The sequence below is a fragment of the Symphalangus syndactylus genome, chromosome 13 (assembly GCF_028878055.3).
Source record: "Symphalangus syndactylus isolate Jambi chromosome 13, NHGRI_mSymSyn1-v2.1_pri, whole genome shotgun sequence".
Classification (NCBI taxonomy): domain Eukaryota; kingdom Metazoa; phylum Chordata; class Mammalia; order Primates; family Hylobatidae; genus Symphalangus; species Symphalangus syndactylus.
In genome coordinates, this window is record NC_072435.2 from 117,227,501 (window position 1) to 117,250,574 (window position 23,074).

Genomic DNA, 23,074 nt, shown 5'->3' on the forward strand with positions numbered 1-23,074 from the left:
TTTGTTATGAAGCCCTAGTCGACTAATACACAAGGGAGTGCTGTGATGGGGTCTAAACTTCAGGAGGTTACTTTGACAGCTGGGAGACTAGAAGGGACTGAACCTGGTGGCAAATGGGCGACACCGGTTTGAGGATGTTGAAAATCATTCTGGGATCGAGTTTCCAGAAAGAGGTGAGGACACTAACCCGAAGTCTCCCTGTAAATTCAATACCTAGGGGCCATCCCTGACACCTCCCCTCGAACCAGCAGTAGAAGCATCCCATTGTCCTATCAGTGCTGCCTCCCAAATATATCTGGGATCCAACCTCTTCGTTGCCATGGTCACTACACTAAACTGATCCTCTGTTATGAGACCTTCAGCAACAGCCTCCTTGATGGCCTCGCCCTCACCAACTGTCCCAGCTTCACACTATTCTGTCTTCAAAAACTTTCCGTCGGGGGTCAGTGGGAGGGGAGAACGGGGGGTGAGTGTTAAACAGGGCCAGGGTTCCGGGGCTTCTGTTTGGGGTGATGAAAGAGTCCTGGAGATGGTGGGTGGTGATGGCTGCACAACATATTGAATAATAATAATGCCACTCAACTATGCACGTAAAAATAGTTAAAATGATAACTTTTTTTTTTTTGAGTCTTGCTTTGTTACCCAGGTTGGAGTGCAGTGGCGTGATCTCAGCTCACTGCAACTTCCACCTCCTGGGTTCATACAATTCTCCTGCCTCAGCCTCCTGAGTAGCTGGGATTACAGGCATGCGCCACCAAGCCTGGCTAATTTTTGTATTTTTAGTACAGACAGGGTTTCACCATGTTTGCCAGGCTGGTCTCGAACTCCTGACCTCAAGCGATCCACCCACCTCAGCCTCCCAAAGTGCTGGAATTACAGGCGTGAGGCACCATGCCCTGCCTGAAATGGTAACTTTTATGCAACATATATTTTACCCCTTTTTTTTTTTTTTTTTTTTTTGAGACAGAGTCTTGCTCCTTTGCCAGGCTAGAGTTCAGTGGCACAATCTCGACTCACTGCAACCTCCACCTCCTGGGTTCAAGCTATTCTCCTGCCTCAGACTCCTGAGTAGCTGCGATTACAGGTGCCCACCACCTCGCCCGGCTAATTTTTGTATCTTTAGTAGACAGGGTTTCACCTTGTTGACCAGGCTGGTCTTGAACTCTATTTTTTTTTTTTTTTTTTTTAGTAGAAACGGTATTTCATCGTCTTGGCCAGGCTGGTCTTGAACTCTTTTTTTTTTTTTTTTTTTTTTTTAGTAGAAACGGGATTTCATCATCTTGGCCAGGCTGGTCTTGAACTCCTGACCTTGTGATCCACCCACCTCAGCCTCCCAAAGTGCTGGGACTACAGGCATGAGCCACTGCGCCCGGCATTTTACCCTAATTAATAAAAATCACCGACCGGGTGCAGTGGCTCACTCTTGTAATCCCCACACTTCGAAATACTGAGGCAGGCAGAGCACATGAGGTCAGGAGTTTGAGACCAGCCTGGCCAATATGGTGAAACCCTGTCTCTACTAAAAATACAAAATTAGCCAGGAGTGGTGGCAGGTGCCTATGATCCCAGCTACTCGGGAGGCTGAGGCAGGAGAATTACTTGAGCCCAGAAGGTGGAGGTTGGTACTGAGCCAAGATTGCACCACTGCACTCCAGCCTGGGTGACACAGTGAGAATCTGTCTCAAATAATAATAATAATAATCACAAACCCAAGCATGGGGGTGCACACCTGTAGTCTCAGCTACTCGGGAAGCTGAGGTGGAACCATCTCTTAAGCCCAGCAGGATGAGGCTACGGTGAACTATGATTGAGCCACTGCACTCCAGCATGGGCAACATAGTGAGAACCCCCCCTCCATACAAAAAATAAAATTAGCTGGGTGTGGTGGTGCACGCCTGTGGTCCCAGCCACTCAGGAGGCTGAGGTGGGAGGATCGCTTGAGCCCGGGAGGTGGAGACTGCAGTGAGCTATGATCGTGCCACTTGTACTCCAGCCTGGGCAACAGAGCAAGACCTCGTGTCAAACAAAAAAAAAAAGGAAAGAAACACAAGAGGGAAAGAAGGAAAGAAAGAAAGAACTGGGGCATCCTTTTGCCACCCATATTTTTCTCTCAACAGGATTTTTCTGCTGTTGATGTTGTATACAAGATTATTTAGAAGCAGCAGAACATTCTCTGTGGGCATTCGTTGATTGGAGGTTTTTGTTGACCTCCCAAGAATTTGCCAGACTCCAGACCCCGTGAATGACTCAGACGTCAGGAGGAACACGCTTGGGATTCCAGATCAGAGGCCCAGGTTTCTCTTCACATGGTTCCCCCTCACCGAACCCTCCAAGGATCAACTTGATTCTCCTGCCTTTCTTTGCTCTCCTGGGACCCACATCCTGGCCCTGCGGCTTCCATCGCGGCCTCCTCCCAGCATGTTGAGGTGCGCGCTTCCTGTTGGGGAGCTGCTCTCCCACAAGCCTTTCACCAGACCCATCCTGCCCTCAGCACTGGACATCTGACACCCTTGGCCTTTGACACCCTCTCCTCCTACCCTGACCCAGTGGAGAACCCCATGGTCTCAGTGGCCTCAAACCCCCAGGGGCACATTCTCAGGCAAACCATCACTCTCCTCCGAAGAGCCTAGGACTCCTCCCTTCTAGGAGGAGGAAGAGATAAAAAAGAAGCAGCTTCTTTTTTTATTTTTATTATTTTTGAGACGGGGTCTTGCTCTGTCGCCCAGGCTGGAGTGCGGTGTCGTGATCTTGGCTCACTGCAAGCTCCACCTCCCAAGTTCAACTGATTGTCCCGCGTCAGCCTCCTGAGTAGCTGGTATTATAGGCATGCGCCACCACGCCCGGCTAATTTTTTGTATTTTCAGTACAGACGGGGTTTCACCATGTTGGCCAGGCCAGTCTCGAACTCCTGACCCGCCCGCCTCAGCCACCCAAAGTGCTGGGATTATAGGCGTGAGCCATCGTGCCTAGCTAAAGCAGCTTCTTAAACCAGTCCCCACCCCTAAACCCCCAGGAAATGCCAGCCCGTTTCAGCACGGCCATAACTATTGCAAAGAAATTAAGTCATTCAGGCCCTTGCTGGAGATTAAGTTTTGCACAAGCAAATAATAATTTTGGGATGGGAAATGCCTCTAAACCATTCAGCCCCTTCCCGTGCTCCCTGCTCCTCTTGTGTCCTCGATTTCTATCAAGAACATCAAAAGCCTTCTGGGTGGGCAGATTCAGGGTTACTTTTAAACCATAATTACGAAAAACTAGAATAGCAACCACTGATTGATGGCCCACTCTAGAGGCATTTTACAGACAGCATCTCACCACAGCCCCGCAAGAAAGGCGCTGTTAGCCCCTTTCGCAGATGAGTAAACTGAGGCTGAGACTTGCCCAAGACGACACAGCTAGTCAGTGGCGAAGAAAGGAGTCCACCCACAGGTGCATCTGACCCCAAAAATGCATCCGAGTAGTGCAGAGAATGACCTGGGAAGCTTTTATTTATTCATTTTTATTTATGTATTGGTTTTTGTTTTCCAAGATGGAGTCTTGCTCTGTCGCCCAGGCTGGAGTGCAGTGGCGTGATCTCAGCTCATTGAAACCTCTGCCTCCCAGGTTCAAGCAATTCTCCTGCCTCAACCTTCCGAGTAGCTGGGATTACAGGTGCCTACCACCACACCTGGCTAATTTTTTTTTTGTTTTTTTTTGTTTGTTTGTTTGTTTTGAGACGGAGTTTCGCTCTTGTTGCCCAGGCTGGAGTGCAATGGAGCGATCTCGGCTCACTGCAACCTCTGCCTCCTGGGTTCAAGCAATTCTCCTGCCTGAGCCTCTTGAGTAGCTGGATTACAGGCATACACCACCACGCCAGATAATTTTGTATTTTTTAGTACAGACAGGGTTTCTCCATGTTGGTCAGGCTGGTCTTGAGCTCCCGACCTCAGGTGATCCGCCCGCCTCAGCCTCCCAAAGTGCTGGGATGACAAGTGTGAGCCACCGTGCCTGGGCTTTTTTTTTTTTGGTATTTTTAGTAAAGATGGTGTTTCACCATGTTGGCGAGGCTGGTCTTGAACTCTTGACCTCAAGTGATCTGCCCGACTCGGCCTCCCAAAGGGCTGGGATTATAGGCATGAGCCACCGCGCCCGGCCGGGTTTTATTTTTTTCTTTTTCTTTTTATTTTTTTGAGACAGAATCACACTCTGTCACCCAGGCTGGGGTGCAGTGGAGTGATCATAGGTCACTGCAGCCTGCAGCTCCTGGGCTTAAGTGATCCTCCAGCCTGGGCCTCCCAAAGTGCTGAGATTACAGGCGTGAGCCACCGTACCTGCCCCTGAGAAGCTTTTATTTTTTAATGAGACCAAGACTCACTCTGTCACCCAGGCTGGAGTGCAGTGATGCAATCTCAGCTCACTGCAACCTCCACCTCCCAGGTTCAAGTGATTCTCCTGCCTCAGCCTCCCAAGTATCTGGGACTACAGGCGCCTGCCACCATATCTGGCTAATTTTTGTATTTTTAGTAGAGATGGGGTTTTACCATGTTAGTGAGGCTGGTCTCGAACTCCTGGCCTCAAGTGATCCACTGCCTGGGCCTCCCAAAGTGCTGGCATTATAGGCATGAGCCGCTACACCCGGCCCTGAGCAGCTTTTAGAAAGTGCAGATCCCAGGCCCACCCCAAGCCTACTCAATGGCTATGTCAAGGGCGGGGGCCAGGAAGCTGTATTTTTTCACAAGTCCCCCAGGTGAAGCTGATGCCACCAGCCTGGGGACTGGTCCTCATTATAGCACATGGCCTTCCTGGGAAATTACAGGACCCTGAGTAGGTGGCAATACACGACAGCCATTATTGCCAGCCTCCTCCACCTCAACTGCACAGCATCAGCTTCACGACTGTGGGCCGACAGGACTGAGAGCGGGGCAGGGACCCGCCGGAAGCACTCGGGGCCTCTCTCACTGAATCACGTGCTTCCCCTTCAGGGAAAGGCTGTGTGTCACTCCGGAGGGACCCCAGACAGAGCAGGCCTCTGGGATTGAATGGACCAACTTTGGAGGAAAGGGGAGAGAGACAAAGCAGAAGCAAAGGTCACAAGGCATCGAGGGTATGTTGCTTCCTCCTGTGGTTCCTGTGTGGCCCCAAAATGTCCCCATAAGGAAGCTGATCCAACAGCTACTGATGAGGACTGTCTCCATGCCCCCATCAGGGTGCTTGTCCTCCACGCTCCAACCTCTCTGCTCCCATACTCCAGAAAAATTGCCAATAAATGAAATTCAAGTGGCAGCCTGGTTTGGCCACTAGAGATAATGAATGAAGAAGCTGGCAGGGTCCACAGGCTGGCTTGCTAGCCAGAGGCAGTCATGGCTGAGTCCTCCGTCCTTCCTCAGTTTCCTCCTTTGGGAATAAACCAGCAAGCCAGCCAGTAGCCATGTCTGGCAGCTGAGCCAGGGGTCAGCTCACTAATAAGGCCGAGGTCAGAGGCCAGGCCTCAAATAAGCTCCGTTCCCTCGCCCAGCCTGTAAGGTCACAGACGGGCCCCCACCATCCTGCCCGTTGGTCATAAAAGGAAGCAGCCGGAGTGTAGACAGATCAAAACAAATCCTACACCACTCGTGGAAACAGCCAATCGGGCGGACGGTGATGGATGGTGGCTCAGTAGCATCTTGGATATGAAGGACACCGCATCAGAAATGACCTCACAGCACCTAATCAGTTCCAGAAAAGGGCTTTGTTCTCCTGGAGGCAAGGTGGGAGATCAAAGCATTTCTTGCTAATCATCACTTAGCATTAATTACTTGTTAGGTAACCCAACCCAGATCAAATACCACTCCCTACCTCGCATCCTGAGGGCCTCAGTGAGCACCCTTGATCTTTCACCCCAACCTGCATCCAATGAGAGGAAGCTGCAACCTGGGAACCCAGAGACCCCAGGCGGCCCAGGCAGTCAGTCGTTTAGTTCCTTCTTCCTTTCCTGTTAACTTTTTAACCCCACCAGCCAGGAAATGCATAAACATAGCAGGGGCCTCCTTCCCCGCTCTCCCCGCCACATATCACTGGTTCCTCACCTTGCAATGACAGAAACCTGCACATCTGGGGTCCAACGCCTTTATTCTCCTAAGGAAGTGGCCTGAGGGGCACTGCTGCACCTCTCCGAGCTCTGTGCTTCCTCAACTGCACTGGGGCGATAGCACCCTCCATCTCCCAGCCTCATGGGAAGGGTAAAGTCAAACAGACAAACTGCATCTGGAAGCTGCTGCATATCCTGGGGAGTGCCCAGGAGTTTCAGCTGAGCTAGCGGTCATTTATTTTCAGGGCTCGGTGGTGGGCCCAGGGTATTCATTCTTCTGCTTCACACCATTTTGTGGCTCTGAAGTTATTTACTTCCTTATTTTTAAAGTATTTATTTATGACCGGGCATGGTGGCTCGCGCCTTTAACCCCAGCACTTTGGGAGGCCGAGGTGGGCACATCACCTAAGGTCAGGAGTTCGAGATCAGCCTGGCCAACACGGTGAAACCCCGTCTCTACTAAAAATACAAAAAATTTGCCGGGTGTGGTGGTGTGCACCTGTAATCCCAGCTATTCGGGAGGCTGAGGCAAGAGCATCACTTGAACCCAGCAAGCGGAGGTGGCAGTGAGCTGAGATCGCGCCACTGCACTCCAGTCTGGGTGACAAGAGCAAGACTCCATCTCAAAAAAAAAGTACACCTGAAGAAGATAATCAAAGAATTATGCAGAAGAGCACTGCTCAACAGAAATAACGGAAGGTAAGCCAGGCACTGTGGCTCCCGCCTGTAATCACATCGCTTTGGGAGACCGAGGCAGGTGGCTTGCTTGAGCTCAGGAGTTCAGCCTTGGCAACATGGCAAAACCTCATCTCTATCAAAAATACAAAAAACTAGCCAGGCATGATGGCATGTGCCTGTGGTCCCAGTTACTCGGGAGGCTGAGGTGGGAGGATCCCTTGATCCAGGGAGGCAGAGGTTGCAGTGACCTATGATTGTACCACTGCACTCCAGCCTGGGCAACAGAGTTAAGACTCTGTCTAAATAAATAAATAAAAGAAACAGAAGGTGAGCCACATAGGTACTTTTGAGTTTTTTTGTTGCCACATTTGAAAAGGTAAAAAGAAACAGTGAAATTAATCTGAATAATCATTTTGTTTCAACAATATATCAAAAATATAGTCACTTCAACTAGAGTTGCCAGATTTAGCAAATAAAACTATAGTGCATCCCCCCAGGCTGAAGTGCAGTGGCACGATCTCAGCTCACTGCAACCTCCACCTCCCAGGTTCAAGCGATTCTCTTGCCTCAGCCTCCTGAGTAGCTGGGATTACAGGCGCCCGCCACCATGCCCAGTTAATTTTTGTATTTTTAGTAGAGACGGGGTTTCGCCATGTTGGCCAGGCTGGTCTCGAACTCCTGACCTCAGGTGATCTGCCCACCTTGGCCTCTCAAAGTGCTGGGATTACAGGCGAGAGCCACTACGCCAGGCCTGTAATAAGTGTTTGAAATTGACCAGGCTGCCCAACATGGCAAAACTCTATCTCTACTAAAAATACAAAAAATCAGCTGGGCATGGTGGTGGGTGCCTGTAATCCCAGATACTCAGGAGACTGAGACAGGAGAATCGCTTGAACTCCATAGGCAGAGGTTACAGTGAGCCGAGATCACGCCACTGCACTCCAGCGTGGGTGACAAGAGCAAAACTCCGTCTCAAAAAAAAAAAAAAAAGAAGAAAAAGAAAAGTGTTTGAAATCTGTTACAGCACACTTTTTTCTTTCTTTCTCCTTTTTTTTTGAGACAGGGTCTCATTCCATTGCCCAGACTGAAGTGCAGTGGTGCAATCACAGTTCACTGCAGCCTCAAGCTCCTGGGCTCAAGCGATCCTCCTGCTTAAGCCTCCCAAATAGCTGGGACTACAGGCATGCACTATCATGGCTGGCTTTTTTTTTTTTTTCTTTTCTTTTGGTAGTGATGAGGTCTCATTATGTTACCCAGTTTGATCGTGAACTCCTGGGCTCAGGTGATCCTTCCCCCTCAGCTTCTGGAGTAGCTGGAACAACAGGCATAAGCCACCATGCCTGGCTTCAGCGTTTTTTACAATAGCCAAAAAGAAAAACAAACCAAAAAAATCAGAAATTAACAAAATATCTCTTGGGGCTACTGAAGTCACAAATAATATTTAGAGTGCACTAACCTCAGGTCAGCCCTTGTCTGAAGGGTTTTGCATGCCTTATCTCATTTAGTTCTGACAACCACTGAAGAAAGTCTTGGTATAACCCATTTTTATAAACAAGGAAAGTAAGGCTCAGGACACTATGTAACTTGTCCAAGGAAGTGGTGAAGCTGTGTGAAGGCAGATGGATGGTACAGAGATGACCTGATACATATGTATCCCACCTAGGACCGCCTTTGGAAGGGTGCTCACCAAAACTGTTTTCTCTGGATGGTGGACTTTGAGGTGAGCACTGGTTGAAAATTTGGGCTCTGCTGCCAAACTGACCGATCTTTGTGTACTTGGCTGTCCTAACGGGTGACTTGACCTTTTGAAGCCTCAGTTTCCTCATCTGTAAAATGAGAGTCACAACTGTCTACCCCACAGAGTTGCTGAGGCGTAAATAAGGGCTGTAGAGGTCCAGACAACAAACTGCTCCTACAAAGTCCTCAACGATACAGCCATTATTCCTCTTCCTCATGTCCTGGTCCTTTCCCATTTGATTAGACATTTTTATTTTATTTTATTTTATTTTTTATTTTTTTGAGATAGAGTCTCACTTTGTAGCCCAGACTGGAGTACAGTGGTGCGATCTCTGATCACTGCAACCTCCCTCCCCAGGTTCAAGCGATTCTCTTGCCTCAGCCTCTCAGGTAGCTGGGACCACATGCGTGCACCACCATGCTCGCATTTTTTGTATTTTTAGTAGAGACGGGGTTTTGCCATGTTAGCCAGGCTGGTCTCGAAACTCCTGACCTCAGGTGATCCACCCGCCTCGACTTCCCAAAGTGCTGGGATTATGGGCGTGAGCCACCGCGCTCGAGCAATTACACATTTTTTTTTTTTTTTTTTTTTTTTGAGGCGGAGTCTTTCTCTGTCCCCCAGGCTGGAGTGCAGTGGCGCGATCTCGGCTCACCACAACCTCCACCTCCTGGGTTCACGCCATTCTCCTGCCTCAGCATCCCGAGTAGCTGGGACCACAGGCGCCCGCCAACACGCCCGGCTAATTTTTTGTATTTTTTTAGTAGAGACGGGGTTTCACTGTGTTAGCCAGGATGGTCTCGATCTCCTGACCTCGTGATCCACCCACCTCGGCCTCCCGAAGTGCTGGGATTACAGGCTTGAGCCACCGCGCCCGGCCAAGCAATTACACATTTTTATGTTGAGCATCAATCAGTTTTACACACTGAGAAGAAGTTCCTTTCAAAAGAGGAGAAGACAGCCCATGAAGCAGCTAAAGGGAAAGGGAAAAGGAAGGGAAGAAGCAAGGGAATGAGGGAAGGAGAGACAGAAAATCCACCTAACCACAGGAAAAGGCGAGGCGTCAGCGCCCCCCAGTTTTCCAAGCGACCACCAGGCGGCACCGTTCGCAGTTCCCACAGCTAGGTAAAGCAACCCCCTTTAAAAAACAAAAACACAGAACGCATCACCAAAATCCTTCATTTTAACTGGGGTGCCTTCATCTCAGGAAGCCCCATAGCTACCCAAAAAGTCGCCGACATTCACCCTGCAGGAGGTGGGAAGCGGCCGCCCGCTGCAGGCAGGCTGCGTCTTACCTTTGGAGTCTTCTTTGGCCAAGTCACCACAGGGACCCCAGTGATAGCCAGACTAGGGTCATCATCCGCGTGCTCCTTCAGGACGTTCTGTGGCCAAACAAAGCATCCATATTAGCCCAGGGGGAAGAGGAGGTCTCTGAAGGGGGCTGAACGGCAGACAGCAAGGATCGCACTCCACAAAGTCAACGCCTGGTCCTTGACTCCACCACCACCCACACATTCAGTAGAAACCAAGTCACTAGGGTCCCCTGGGGCCCACGAAACATACTACGTTCCCCTCTGCCCTCTACAAAATTTTTTTTAACAAAGCAAATCACGTACCTCCCTGTGACTTCCACGTATGTATCACCCGTGATCACAGTTAATGACACCTAGAACTTGCCCAGAGCATCGGAGACTCACATACAAATTTTTTTTTTTTTTTTTTTTTTTTTTTTTTTTGAGACAGAATCTTGCTCTGTTACCCAGGCTGGAGTGCAGTGGTACAATCATAGCTCACTACATCCTTGACCACCTGGCTCAAGCGATCCTCATGCTTTAGCCTCCTAAGTAGCTGAGACCACAGGCGCATGGCACCCTCCCTGGCTAAATTTTTTTTTTTTTTTTTTTTGAGACAAAATCTTACTCTGTTGCCCAGGCTGGAGTGCAGTGGCGCAATCTGGGCTCAAGCAACTTCTGCCTCCTGGGTTCAAGCGATTTCCCTGCCCCAGCCTCCCGAGTAGCTGTGAATGCAGGTGTGCGCCACCACGCCGGGCAAATTTTTGTATTTTTAGTAGAGACAGGGTTTTGCCATGTTGGCCAGGCTGGTCTCCAACTCCTGACCTCAAGTGACCCACCTGCCTTGGCCTCCCAAAGTGCTGGGATTACAGGCGTGAGCCACCGCGCCCAGCCATAAGTTTTAAAATGTTTTGTGCAGACAGGGTATATGCCATGTTGCCCAAGCTTGTCTCAAACTCCTGGCCTCGAGGAATCCTCCCTCCTCAGCCTACCAAAATGCTGGGATTACAGGAATAAGCCACTGCGCCTCATTTCATTCCTACCAAGCACCCTGGGAGGGCTGGGCGGTGGCACTAAACAAAACCAACTGCCAGACCTTGACGCCTTCATAGAGCCATGACTCCGTCCTTTACTCTGCTGGCTACATGTACCCTAACCCTGCTCTGTGACGACGTGCAAATGTTTTTTGCAACATGGGCCCTAAATACAAGAAGATGCTTGATCTAGTCTGACCGAGGATGGAGTCATGTGGCCAAATGGTGGCAGAAAAATGGGCTGCGTTGGATGGACTGCCGGGCTGCGTGGCGATCTCCCACGAGGCACACTGTGTTCACTCCTCGGCGAGTAGTTTGAAGGTTCTTCAAAGGGAATTCTCACTCTATCAGACTTTGGCCTTGTGTGGCTGGACTTTAGAACCTCATCCAGGTATAAAATGCTACCCAGCTGAATTATCTAACAGCTAACTTATAGGGGAGGTTACCGAGGCTCAGAAAGGCTCACAGGACTTTAGTGCTGCCCCAGACTATGAAGACAGACCCCCGGAACCCCACTCTCTGGCACCAGACTTTCTGCCCCAGGACCACCCACATAAGGTTTTTTTTGGCTACATCCACACATCCACAGCACCCCACAAAAAAATGTGTTTAACCACACACAGACCTATCACTGGCTCATTCTGATCCTGGACCACGGATTGTTGAATTGTACAAAAATATTTTTTCCAGGCATTTAAGAACAGAATAAATCATACAAAAGCACTTAGCAGGAAGAGCAGAAGCGCTCAGGAGACAAATGAAGGTGAAGATTATTTTAATTCACCTTTCCTAATTCACTTCACTAGAAATGACTCCAGCTTACTTCCAGTTTACTCTGCTTATTTTCCTTTTTTTTTTTTTTTTTTTGAGACAGGGTGTGACTCTGTCACCCAGGCTGGAGTGCAGGGGCACGATCTCAGCTCACAGTAGCCTCAAACTCCTGGGCTCAAGTGATCCTCCCACCTCAGCCTCCCCAGTAGCCGAGACTACAGGTGTGTACCACCAAGCCCGGCTAATTGTATTATTTGTACAGATGGGTTCTCACCATGTTGCACAGGCTGGTCTTGAATTTCTGGGCTCAAGCAAAACACCTGCCTCAGCCCCCCAAAGTGCTGGGAATGCGGGTGTGAGCCCCCCAAAGTGCTGGGATTGCAGGTGTGAGACCCCCAAAGTGCTGGGATTGCAGGTGTGAGCCCCCCAAAGTGCTGAGATTGCAGGTGTGAGCCCCTGAAAGTGCTCGGATTGCAGGTGTGAGCCCCCCAAAGTGCTGGGATTCCAGGTATGAGCCACTGCAGGCCTATCGTACTTTCCTGATCATAATTTGCTTGCGTGATTTTTCTTTGTGTGTGTGTGTGTGTGTGTGTGTGTGTGACTTTTCAAGATGTGGCTGTTAACCTGAAGAACTTCCTCCTTACCCCACAGGAAACAGCAAACAGCACAGTGGTCAAGAATGCTGGCTCTAGAACTGGCCCCAGGGTCAAATCCCAGTCCCAGCACATACAGCTTCCCCGAAGTCCCATAATCAATGTCAACGATTTGTAAATGCTATTTATAAAGTGTCTTTATTCACTGCTGTATCCCCGAAGCCTCATATAATGACTAACCTAGAGTAGGCTTCCAATAAACAAAGTTGGGTTTTTTGTTTTTTTTTTGAGATGGTGTGTTACTCTCTCGCCCAGGCTGGAGTGCAGTGGCACAGTCTTGGTTCACTGCAACCTCTGCCTCCCAGGTTCAAGCGAGTCTCCTGCCTCAGCCTCCCAAGTAGCTAGGATTACAGGCATGCGCCATCACCCCTGGCTAATTTTTGTTATTTTTAGTAGGGACGGGGTTCCACCATGTTGGCCAGGCTGGTCTCAAACTCCCAGCCTCAAGTGATCCACCTGCCTCGGCCTCCCAAAGTGCTGGGATTACAGGCGTGAGCCACCGCACCTGGCCCCAGAGTTTTTATAAAATAAAGCCACAAATGCCAAAAGAGGGACAGTCTACAAAATGCCTGAACAGATCTCCTCAAAACTGTCAAGGTCATCAAAACAAGGAAAGTCTAAGAAACTATGGCAGCTAAGAGAAGATTGATGAGACTAAATGTAATATTGTACCTTGGGTGGGATCCTAGAACAGAAAAAAATGTAAAAATGGCCTAACTCTGGCCGGGCGCAGTGGCTCATGCCTGTAATCCCAGCACTTTGGGAGGCCAAGGCGGGTGGATCACTTGAGGCCAGGTGTTAGACCAGCCTGAGTAACATGGAGAAACCCCATCACTACTAAAACTACAAAAATTAGGCCAGGTGCGGTGGCTCACGCCTGTAATCCCAGCACTTTGGGAGGCCGAGGCGGGTGGATCATGAGGTCAGGAGATCGAGACCATCCTGGCTAACACGACGAAACCCTGTCTCTACTAAAAATACAAAAAATTAGCCGGGTGTGGTGGTGGGCACCTGTAGTCCCAGCTACTTGGGAGGCTGAGGCAGGAGAATGGCGTGAACCCAGGAGGTGGAGCTTGTGGTGAGCAGAGATCGTGCTACTGCACTCCAGCCTGGGCAACAGAGCCAGACTCCGTCTCAAAAAAAAAAAAAAAAATTAGCCAGATATGGTGGTGTGTGCCTGTGGTCCTGCACTCCAGTCTGAGAAACAGAGTGAGACTTTGTCTCAAAATAAATAAATAAATAAATAAAGATTTTCCTTCTCTTTAAAAAATCATTAAGAACAAATGAGCTTTCCAGAAATACACTCAGGTTTAGCCAGAGACTTCCCATTCCCTCCTGCATGTGGGCCCCAAATGGCTGGGGGAGAAGACTGTCACTTCCACAGGACATTTCAGCCACTTAGTCCAATCCCAAACTCTAGGATTGGGTACCAAATTCAAGATGTAACCGGACTGGAACAATAGGGAATGGTGAGGCCTGTGACAAACTGGAGAACACATGGCTCATTTAAAAAGGGGCAAGGCTACCCAACTCCAGCTTACCTCCTATGGGGATGAAAAGCCCACCAGATCTTTAATTTTTCAGAAGAAATCGAACATGCAGAGTTTTATTTGAAATCTCTGCATTTTTAAATGTTAGCAACTAACTAAAACTTTAAAAAAAACCCACTGTGAGTGAAACATCTGTGTGCTGGTTTGGCCCATGGGCCACCAATTTGCAAACATGGCTCTGCATATGACTGAAAGTAATGCCCGCCCCCCTTTGTTTTCTTTGAGTTTCCTTCTTAAATGTCTTATGATTTCTTGTCATTTCAATATCAGATTGAAGTCTAACTCACAAGCATTGAGGTAGAGGCCCCTTTAGAGGGATATTTAGTTACAAAAAGTTATTACTGCAGTCCTAAGTACTAGACATAATTGACAAATTAATAATAATAAATAATACATTTTTAAAGACTCTTAAAAAAACAGAGAGTTGCCCAGGCTTGAGTGCTGTGGTGTGATCACAGCTCACCACAGCCTCGAACTCCTGGGCTCAAGCAGTTCTCCCACCTCAGCCTCCCAAGTAGCTGGGACAAGAATGCACCACCATGACCGACTAATTTTTTAATTTTTTAGTAGAGACAGGTTCTTGCTATGTTGCCCAGGTTGGTCCCAAATTCCTACGGTCAACTGATCCTCTGGCCTCCTAAAGTGCTGGGATTACAGGTGTGAGCCACCACACCCAGTCAATAAAATTTTTTTTCTTTTTTTTTTTGAGACGGAATCTTGCTCTGTCGCCCGGGTTAGAGTGCAGTGGTGCGATCTCGGCTCACTGCAGCCTCTACTCTACCTCCCTGGTTCCACCGATTCCCTGCCTCAGCCTCCTGGGGAGCTGGGATTACAGGCACACACCACCACGCCCAGCTAATTTTTGTATCTTTTTTTTTTTTAGTAGAGACAGGTTTCACCATGTTGGCCAGGCTGGTCTTCAACTGCTAACCTCAGGTGATCCACCCACCTCGGCCTCCCAAAGTGCTGGGATTATAGGCGTGAGCCACCACACCCAGCCAATAATTTTTTAAATTACAACTGTTCTTGGTAAGCCTGGGCAATATAGCAAGATCCCATCTCTACAAAAAAATTTAAAAATTAGCTGGGCATGGTGGTGGGCGCCTGTAGTCCTAGCTTCTTGGGGAGATTGAGGTGGGAGGATTGCTTGAGCCCAGGAGTTTGAGGCTGCAGTGAGCTATGATCACACAACTACACTCCAACCTGGGCGAAAGAGGCAGACTCTGTCTCTAAATAATAATAATGGCCAGGTGCGGTGGCTCACACCTGTAATTCCAGCACTTTGAGAAGCCAAGGTGGACAAATCACCTGAGGTCAGGAGTTCGAGACCAGCCTGGCCAACATAGTGAAACCCCATCTCTATTAAAAATACAAAAAAATTAGCCAGGCGTGGTGGCACGCGTCTGTGGTCTCAGCTGCTCGGAAGACTGAGGCAGGAGAATCACTTGAACCCGGGAGGCAGAGGTTACAGTGAGCCAAGATCGCACCACTGCACTATAGCCTGGGTGACAGAACGAGACTCCAACTCAAAAAAAAAATTAATTACTTAATAATAATTAAAAATAAAAAGAATTTTCCCCAAGTGCCCTGAGCCCAGGATCTCACACTCATAACTCCCGTTTCCCTCTGTATGTGGCCCCCTGCGGCCACCAGGGGGCGCCCTGGGCTCTGTCCCTCAGGGAAGAATTTTCATTTGAGTATGACAGGCTCCGGGAAAAGAAGATTATTCTAATTGGAGATTTCATCTCTGAGAAATAGGTTGTGCTGGAGGGAATCATGTCACTGGCTTCCCTAGGCCCTGCTTGAATTTATACACTCCCTGGGGCTCTCAGAAGCACAGATATAAGGAAGGCTGGGTGCCCTCACCAGCTCAGCCCCCTAAGGGTTACACCCTACAGGCCCGTCCCCTCCAAAAGTCCAGGGCAGGTTTTCAAACAGAAAGATCCAACCCTGGGACCCTTTCTGCTGGAAATTGCCGCGTACTGGACCTGATGAGATAACCACAGACAAGGGATGGCTGGGCCCGGGTGGCCCCTTATGCCAACTTCTCTCAAAGAGATCATTAGTTAACAATGGATTCGGGTCCCACTGCTTCCTAGGCTGGGGCTTTAATAATCAGAAATTCCCTCTATGCCATGACTAAAAATATCCCACTGTGAAAATAAGGCAGGCATCAGGGAAGAATCGCCATCCACCAGCCGGCAAAGGGAGGTACAGCTTGGGGAACTCCTGCTCTGGGGAACCAGCACCCTCCGGGGTGCCCCCTTCTACGGGCAAAGACACCCGCCAGGCATCAACGCACCTGGGGTCTCTCAAGTACCCTCCCTCCATCCCAGCCCCACCGTCTGTGAAAACCCATCTGAAGTAGCTTGAATTGTGTCCCAAAAAATATGTGTTCAGGCCAGGCACGGTGGCTCCCGCCTGTAATCCCAGCACTTTGGGAGGCCGAGGCGGGCGGATCACTTGAGGCAAAGAGTTCGAGACCAGCCTGGCCAAAATGGTGAGACCTTGTCTCTACTGAAAATACAAAAATTAGCCAGGCATGGTGGCACATGCCCGTAGTCCCAGCTACTCAGAAGGAAGAGGCAGGAGAATTGCTGGAACCCAGGAGGCGGGGGTTGTGGTGAGGCGAGATCACTCCATTGAACTCCAACCTGGGCAACAGAGCAAGATTCCATCTCAAAAAAAATTTTTTTTTCAAGGTGAAATAATCCTGAATTTAGGGTAGACCCTAAACCCAATGTCAAGTGTCTTTATAATAAGAGAGATTTGGACAGAGACATAAAGAAGAAATCTACAAGAAAATGAAGGCAGATGGGTGTGGTGGCACACGCCTGTAATCCCAGCTACTTGGGAGGCTGAGGCTCGAGAATTGCTTGAACCCAGGAGGCGGATGTTGCAGCAAGCCAAGATCACGTCACTGCACTCCATCCAGCCTGGGCCACAGAGCGAGACTCTGTCTTCAAAAAATAAATTAATTAAATACAAAGACCAAAAAAAAAAAAAAAAAAGAAGAAGAAAATGAAGGCAGAGACTGGAGTGATGCAGCCACAGCCAGGAAATACCAAGAGCTGCCAGAAACCAGAGGAGGTCCGGAAGGATTCTCTTCTAGAGACTGTGGAGCGAGCACAGCCCTGCTGACTCTTCTATTTCTGACTTCTGGCCCCCCAGGACTATTAAATAACATACCTGGTTTTGTTGTTGTTGTTGTTGTTTTTGAGACAGAGTCTTGCTCTATCACCCAGGCTGGAGTGCAGTGGCACAACCTCAGCTCACTGTAACCTCCGCCTCAGAGGTTCAAGCGATTCTCTTGCCTCAGCCTCCAGAGTAGCTGTGATTACAGGCGCGCACCACCATGCCCTGCTAATTTTTTTGTATTTTTAGTAGAGATGGGGTTTCACCATGTTGGCCAGGCTGGTCTCGAACTCCTGACCTCATGATCCGCCCGCCTCAGCCTCCCAAAGTGCTGAGATTACAGGCGTGAGCCACCGTGCCTAGCCGAGAGTGTAATGATTTTAAAAAGCCAACTGCACTGGTGATCTGGGCTTTACACCTCACTGTTCTACATGTCAGTAAGACCCAGGAGAGGCCGCATCAACGAACAGGTGTGTTCCAGGGTTGGGAATTGACGACCTCAAGAGAAAAAGGCTGTGAACACCTTCCATGATCATGCATTTCACAGGCTCGCACATTTGACCCTGCACCGGCCTGTTTTCATTCTATGGTGTCTGAAAATTTTGGCTCTAGTTTGCTGAGCTATTAAAGGCCCTGTGCTAAGGTGTCACTTCATGGAGTCCTCATGACCACAAAGCTGTATTCCAAGTACTCCATTTTACTGCATTCCCCAAGAGCATTCGGCTGGTTAACAGATGACACAGGGATTCGGTCTAATGTAGAACTTTTGGTCTTCAAAGAACACCTGGCCACACAGTGGTTCACACCTGTAATCCCAGCACTTTGGGAGACCGAAATAGGCAGATGGCTTGAGGCCAGGAGTTCGAGACCAGCCTGGCCAACATGGCGAAACTCCACCTCTACTAAAATACAAGAATTAGCTGGGCATGGTGGTGCATGCCTGTAATCACAGCTACTCGGGAGGCTGAGGCAGGAGAATCGCTTGAACCCAGGAGGCGGAGGTTGCAATGAGCCAAGATCACACCACTGCAGTCCAGCCTGGGCAACAGAGAGAGACTCGGACTCAAAAAAAAAAAAAGGTATCACCTGGCTAGACGAGGTGGTTCACACCTGTAATCCCAATCCCAGCACTTTGAGAGTCTGAGGTAGATGGATTGCTTGAGCCCAGGAGTTTGAGACCAGCCTGGGCAACAGAGCAAGACCCCCATCTCTACCAAAAAAAAAAAAAAAACTTAAATGAACTGAGCATGGTATCGCATACCTGTAGCCCCAGCTACCTCGATCACCTGAGCTAGGAAGTCGAGGCTATGGAGAACTGTTATTGCACCACTGCACTCCAGCCTCGGTGACAGAGCAAAAGACTCCATCTTGGAAAAAAAAATAAAAATTTTTTAAAAAAAAGGAAATCGGGTTTTTCTGTGGGTTTTTTTTTTTTTTTTTTTTTTTTTTTGAGACAGAATTTTGCTCTTGTCACCCAGGCTAGGGCGCAATGGCGCAATCTCAGCTCACTGCAACCTCCACCTCCCAGGTTCAAGTGATTATCCTGCCTCAGCCTCTCTAGTAGCTGGGCCTACAGGCGTGTGCCATCACGCCCAACTTATTTTTGTATTTTTAGTAGAAACGGGGTTTTGCCATGTTGGCCAAGCTAGTCTCGAACTTCTGACTCAGGTGATCCACCTGCTTTGGCCTCCCAAAGTGCTAGGATTACAGGCGTGAGTCACTGCACCCAGGCTGTGGTGTTTTTTTTGTTTGTTTGTTTGTTTTTGAGACAGGGTCTCACTCTGTCACCAAGGCTGGAGTACAGTGGTGCAATCACAGCTCACTGCAACCTCAAACTCCTAGGCTCAGTAAATCCTCCTGCATCAGCCTTTCAAGTAGCTGGGACTACAGGCGCATGCCACTACATCTGGCTAATTTTTTGTTCCTTTTGTTTTGTTTTGTTTTTGTAGAGTCGGGGTCTCACTATATTGCCCAGGGTGGCCTCAAACTCCTGAGCTCCAGTCACTCTCCCACTTTGGCCTCCCAAAGGGCTGGGATTACAGGTGTGAGTCACTGTCCACAGCCTAAACAGCAATCTTTAACCTGGGGGGGCGGATGAGGGGGCTGCTGAGAGGTGAGAAGGGGGAAGGAAAGAGAAAGGGCAGGGGAAGTGTGGGTAGCTGGCCAAAGCCAGTCTGGCTCACCTTTAGCTGCAACCTATGTTCATGGCTTCATTGTTCCTTAAAGTAATTCAGTGACACAGGTCCCTGCTGTTATGCCCATAACACAGTGAGGACACTGCAGTTTCACCCAAGGGTAAGCGCTTCAGAATGGCCAAAGAATCACAGAATCTGGTCCCCAGAAGGACAAAGCACATCCTCATTTTACATACAGGTAAACAGAAAGGTGGACTGGCTTGCCCAAGGCCACACAGCGAGTAGCTAAGAGCAGAAGCCAAACTTGAACTCCAGGGTCTCCTGTGTCCTGAGTTCTTGTCCTTCCCATCTCATACAGGCCAATATCTTGGCACTTCAATCACAGTAAGTATCTATATTTATTTATCATTTATGTTGAGACAGGGTCTCTGTCTGATGCAATCATAGCTCACTGTAGCCTCTACCTCCTGGCCTCAAATGATCCTCCTGCCTCAGCCCTCTAACGCTATACAGTCTCCCAGGTAGAGGTGCATGCCACTATACCTGGCTAATTTTTTATTTTTTATAGACATAGGATCTTGCCATGTTGCCAAAGTCAGTCTCAGACTCCTGGGCTCAACCAATCCTCCTGCCTCGGTCTCCCAAAGTGCTGGCATCACAGGCATAAGCAACATAGCAAGATGTAGTCTCTACAAATAATGAAAAAATTAGCTGGGAATAGTGGCATATGCCTGTAGTCCCAGCTACTTGGGAGGCTGAGATGGGAGGATTGCTTGAGCCTGGGGGGTTGAGGCTGCAGTGAGCTACGATTGTGCCACTGCACTCCCGGCTGAGTGACAGAGTGAGGACCCCATCTCAAAAAAAAAAAAAAAAAAAACAAAACCTACATTACAGTGAAATATCCAGAATAAGTAAATCCACAGGACAGAAAGCAGATTCGCAGTGAAGAGGGTATGGGACATGGCAGCTCTTAGGTACGGGATTGTCCACAGTGATAAAAAGGTTCTGGAATAAGATAGTGGTGGTGGTTGCACACGATTGTCAATTGTTGGCTGGGGCGGTGGCTCATGCCTGTAATCCCAGCACTTCAGGAGGCCAAGCCAAGATTACCTGAGGCCAAGAGTTGAAGAACAGCCTGGCCAATGTGATGAAATCCCATCTCTACTAAAAATATAAAAATTAGCCACCGGGCGCGGTGCCTCACGCCTGTAATCCCAGCACTTTGGGAGGCCGAGGCGGGCGGATCACGAGGTCAGGAGATCGAGACCATCCTGGCTAACACGGTGAAACCCCATCTCTACTAAAAATACAAAAAAATTAGCTGGGCGTCGTGGCAGGCGCCTGTAGTCCCAGCTACTCTGGAGGCTGAGGCAGGAGAATGGCGTGAACCTGGGAGGTAGAGCTTGCAGTGAGCCGAGATCATGCCACTGCACTCCAGCCTGGGTGACAGAGCAAGACTCTGTCTCAAAAAAACAAAACAAAAACAAAACAAAACAAAACAAAAATCAGCCAGGTGCGGTGGCACATGCCTGTAGTTCCAGCTACTCAGGAGGCTGAGGCACGAGAATCGCTTGAACCCAGGAGGCAGAGGTCGCAGTAAGCTGAGATCACATCACTGCACTCCAGCCTGGGCAACAGAGTGAGATTGTGTCTCAAAAAAAAATCGTGACTGTACCTAATGCCACTGACTTGGACAGCTTAACATGGTTAAAATGGTAAATTTTGTTATGTGTGTCTTACCACAATTAAAAAAATACATCACACGAGGCTGTCCAACCACCTGAGCCCAGAGGCTCAAGATGAGCCTGGGCAACACAGTGAGACCTCCGTCTCTACAAAAAAATATAAAAATTAGCCAGACGTGGTGGCACACATCTGTAGTCCCAGATGCTGGAGAGGCTGAGGTGGCAGGATCATCTAAGCCCAGGAGGTCGAGGCTGCAGTAAGCTGTGATCATGCCACTGCACTCTAGCCTTGGTGGCAGAGTAAGACTGTCTCAAAATTTAAAAACAACAAAATTATACAAATGAAAGAACAAATGAGTTTTTAGTATAAGCCAAAACCTAGCCATCTAGGGACTGAGTGGAACTGGGGGCTGTCTCTAATCACCAGGGCACTAGCTACCCTGAGCCACCACAAGCAGCAGCCTCTGAGGTCCCAGGAGAGAGCCCATCTTTCTGGAACACAAGTCAAAGATCCTAGCAGGTCAGTCATCAAGGGGAAACCACCACAGCGCAGAAACACGAATCCTTCAGTGGCAATGGGGGAACTGGGCATCGGCTATGAATTGTCTCAGACCCACATTCCTGAGCTGTTTTTTATTTCTTGGCCAAAGCAAAAGAATCCCCAACAACAGAAAAGAAAGAACAAGGTGACGGAGCGTACATCTGGGGAGAACAGGCTGCCCACCCTCTGTGGCAGCACGCCCACCCTGAAAGTCAGTCCTGGGTTCAAAATCATTTTTTTGTTTGTTTTTTTTATTTTTTTGAGACAGGGTCTTGTTCTGTGTCCCAGGCTGGAGTGCAGTGGCGCACTCATAGCTCACTGCAGCCTAGAACTCCTGGGCTCAAGTGATCCTCCTGCCTAAGCCCCCTGAGCAGCTGGGGCTACAGGCGCACACCACCACACCCAGCTAATTTTTGTTTTTGTACAGATGGCGTCTCACTATGTTGCCCAGGCTGGTCTCAAACTCCTGGGCTCGTGTGATTGGCCTTCCAAAATGTTAGGATTACAGGTGTGAGCCACTGCACCAGGCCCCAAAATCTTTTCTGGGTCTCCACGGACAGTGAGGGGCTGACACCTGTCAGACTAATCAGAAACTCTCCTGTTCTGGAAGGGGTGATGGTACCCACGTCCCCCAGGCAAGCATCTGGCCGCACAACATTTAGAGACACTAGCAGCAGTCCCAATTTTCACGGAACCCTCAGGAGGCCTGTCCACCTAATTTACAAGCTCTTCTGCCTGAAAAGAGCCTCATTAGACAAGGCTCAACTAAATATCTCTAAAGACAGGTAAGTTCTGGAGAGGCCGAGGCAGGCGGATCACAAGGTCAGGAGATCAAGACCATCCTTGCCAACATGGTAAAACCCCATCTCTACTAAAAAAGATACAAAAGACCGGGCGCAGTGGCTCACGCCTATAATCCCAGCACTTTGGGAGGCTGAGGCGGGCGGATCACGAGGTCAGGAGATCGAGACCATCTTGGCTAACATGGTGAAACCCCGTTTCTACTAAAAATACAAAAAATTAGCCGGGTACGGTGGCGGGCGCCTGTAGTCCCAGCTACTCGGGAGGCTGAGGCAGGAGAATGGCGTGAACCCGGGAGGCGGAACTTGCAGTGAGCCGAGATCGTGCCACTGCACTCCAGCCTGGGCGACAGAGCAAGACTCCGTCTCAAAAAAAAAAAAAAAAAAAGTCCTCCAAAGGGTTGTTGGAAGGTTTCAATGTGTTTGTACAAGGAAAATACCCCAACAGCACCAAGGCATTGAGATGCCTCATTTCATATTATCACGAGCTGCCCATGATTCCCCTGTGGGGAAGGAGGACGTCTGGGCTGCTTGCACTTTTTCTAACCCCTACCCCAGGCCTCGTCTACATCATCAAAGGGTCTAGGGTAAGTCCAGCCTCAGGCCAATCAGGTAGGTAGAGGCGAGGGATAGGAGGAACCAAGTTTCATCCCTAGGAGGACATCTGTTCCCAGAACCAGCAACACCACACAGAAATAGATCAGAGACACAAAGATGCTTTTAAAGGCAAAAATAGGCTAGGCTAGGCACAGTGGCTCATGCCTGTAATCCCAGCACCTTGGGAAGCTGAGGTGGGAGGATCGCTTGAGCTCAGTAGTTTGAGACCAGCCTGGGCAATGTGGTGAGACCCCATCTCTACAGAAAAATTAAAAATTAGCCGAGCATGGTGGCATGCACCTGTAGTCCCAGCTACTTGGGAGGCTGAGGCAGGAGGATCACTTGAGCCTGGGAGGTCGAGGCTGCAGCGAGCCAAGCTTGTGCCACTGCATTCTAGCCTGTGCAACAGAGTAACATCCTGT

At 49.2% G+C, this 23,074-nt stretch overlaps 1 protein-coding gene across 19 annotated transcripts in view; it reads right to left on the reverse strand.

Moving 5' to 3' along the window:
• Positions 1 to 23,074, reverse strand: part of KDM2B (lysine demethylase 2B) — a 159,243-nt gene that overhangs the window by 57,795 nt on the left and 78,374 nt on the right. For all 19 annotated transcript variants that reach the window (XM_063614629.1, XM_063614634.1, XM_063614630.1 and 16 more), the window contains one exon: positions 9,755 to 9,841. In XM_063614629.1, the coding sequence (XP_063470699.1) occupies positions 9,755 to 9,841 (87 nt within the window). The remainder of the gene's footprint in view (positions 1 to 9,754; positions 9,842 to 23,074) is intronic.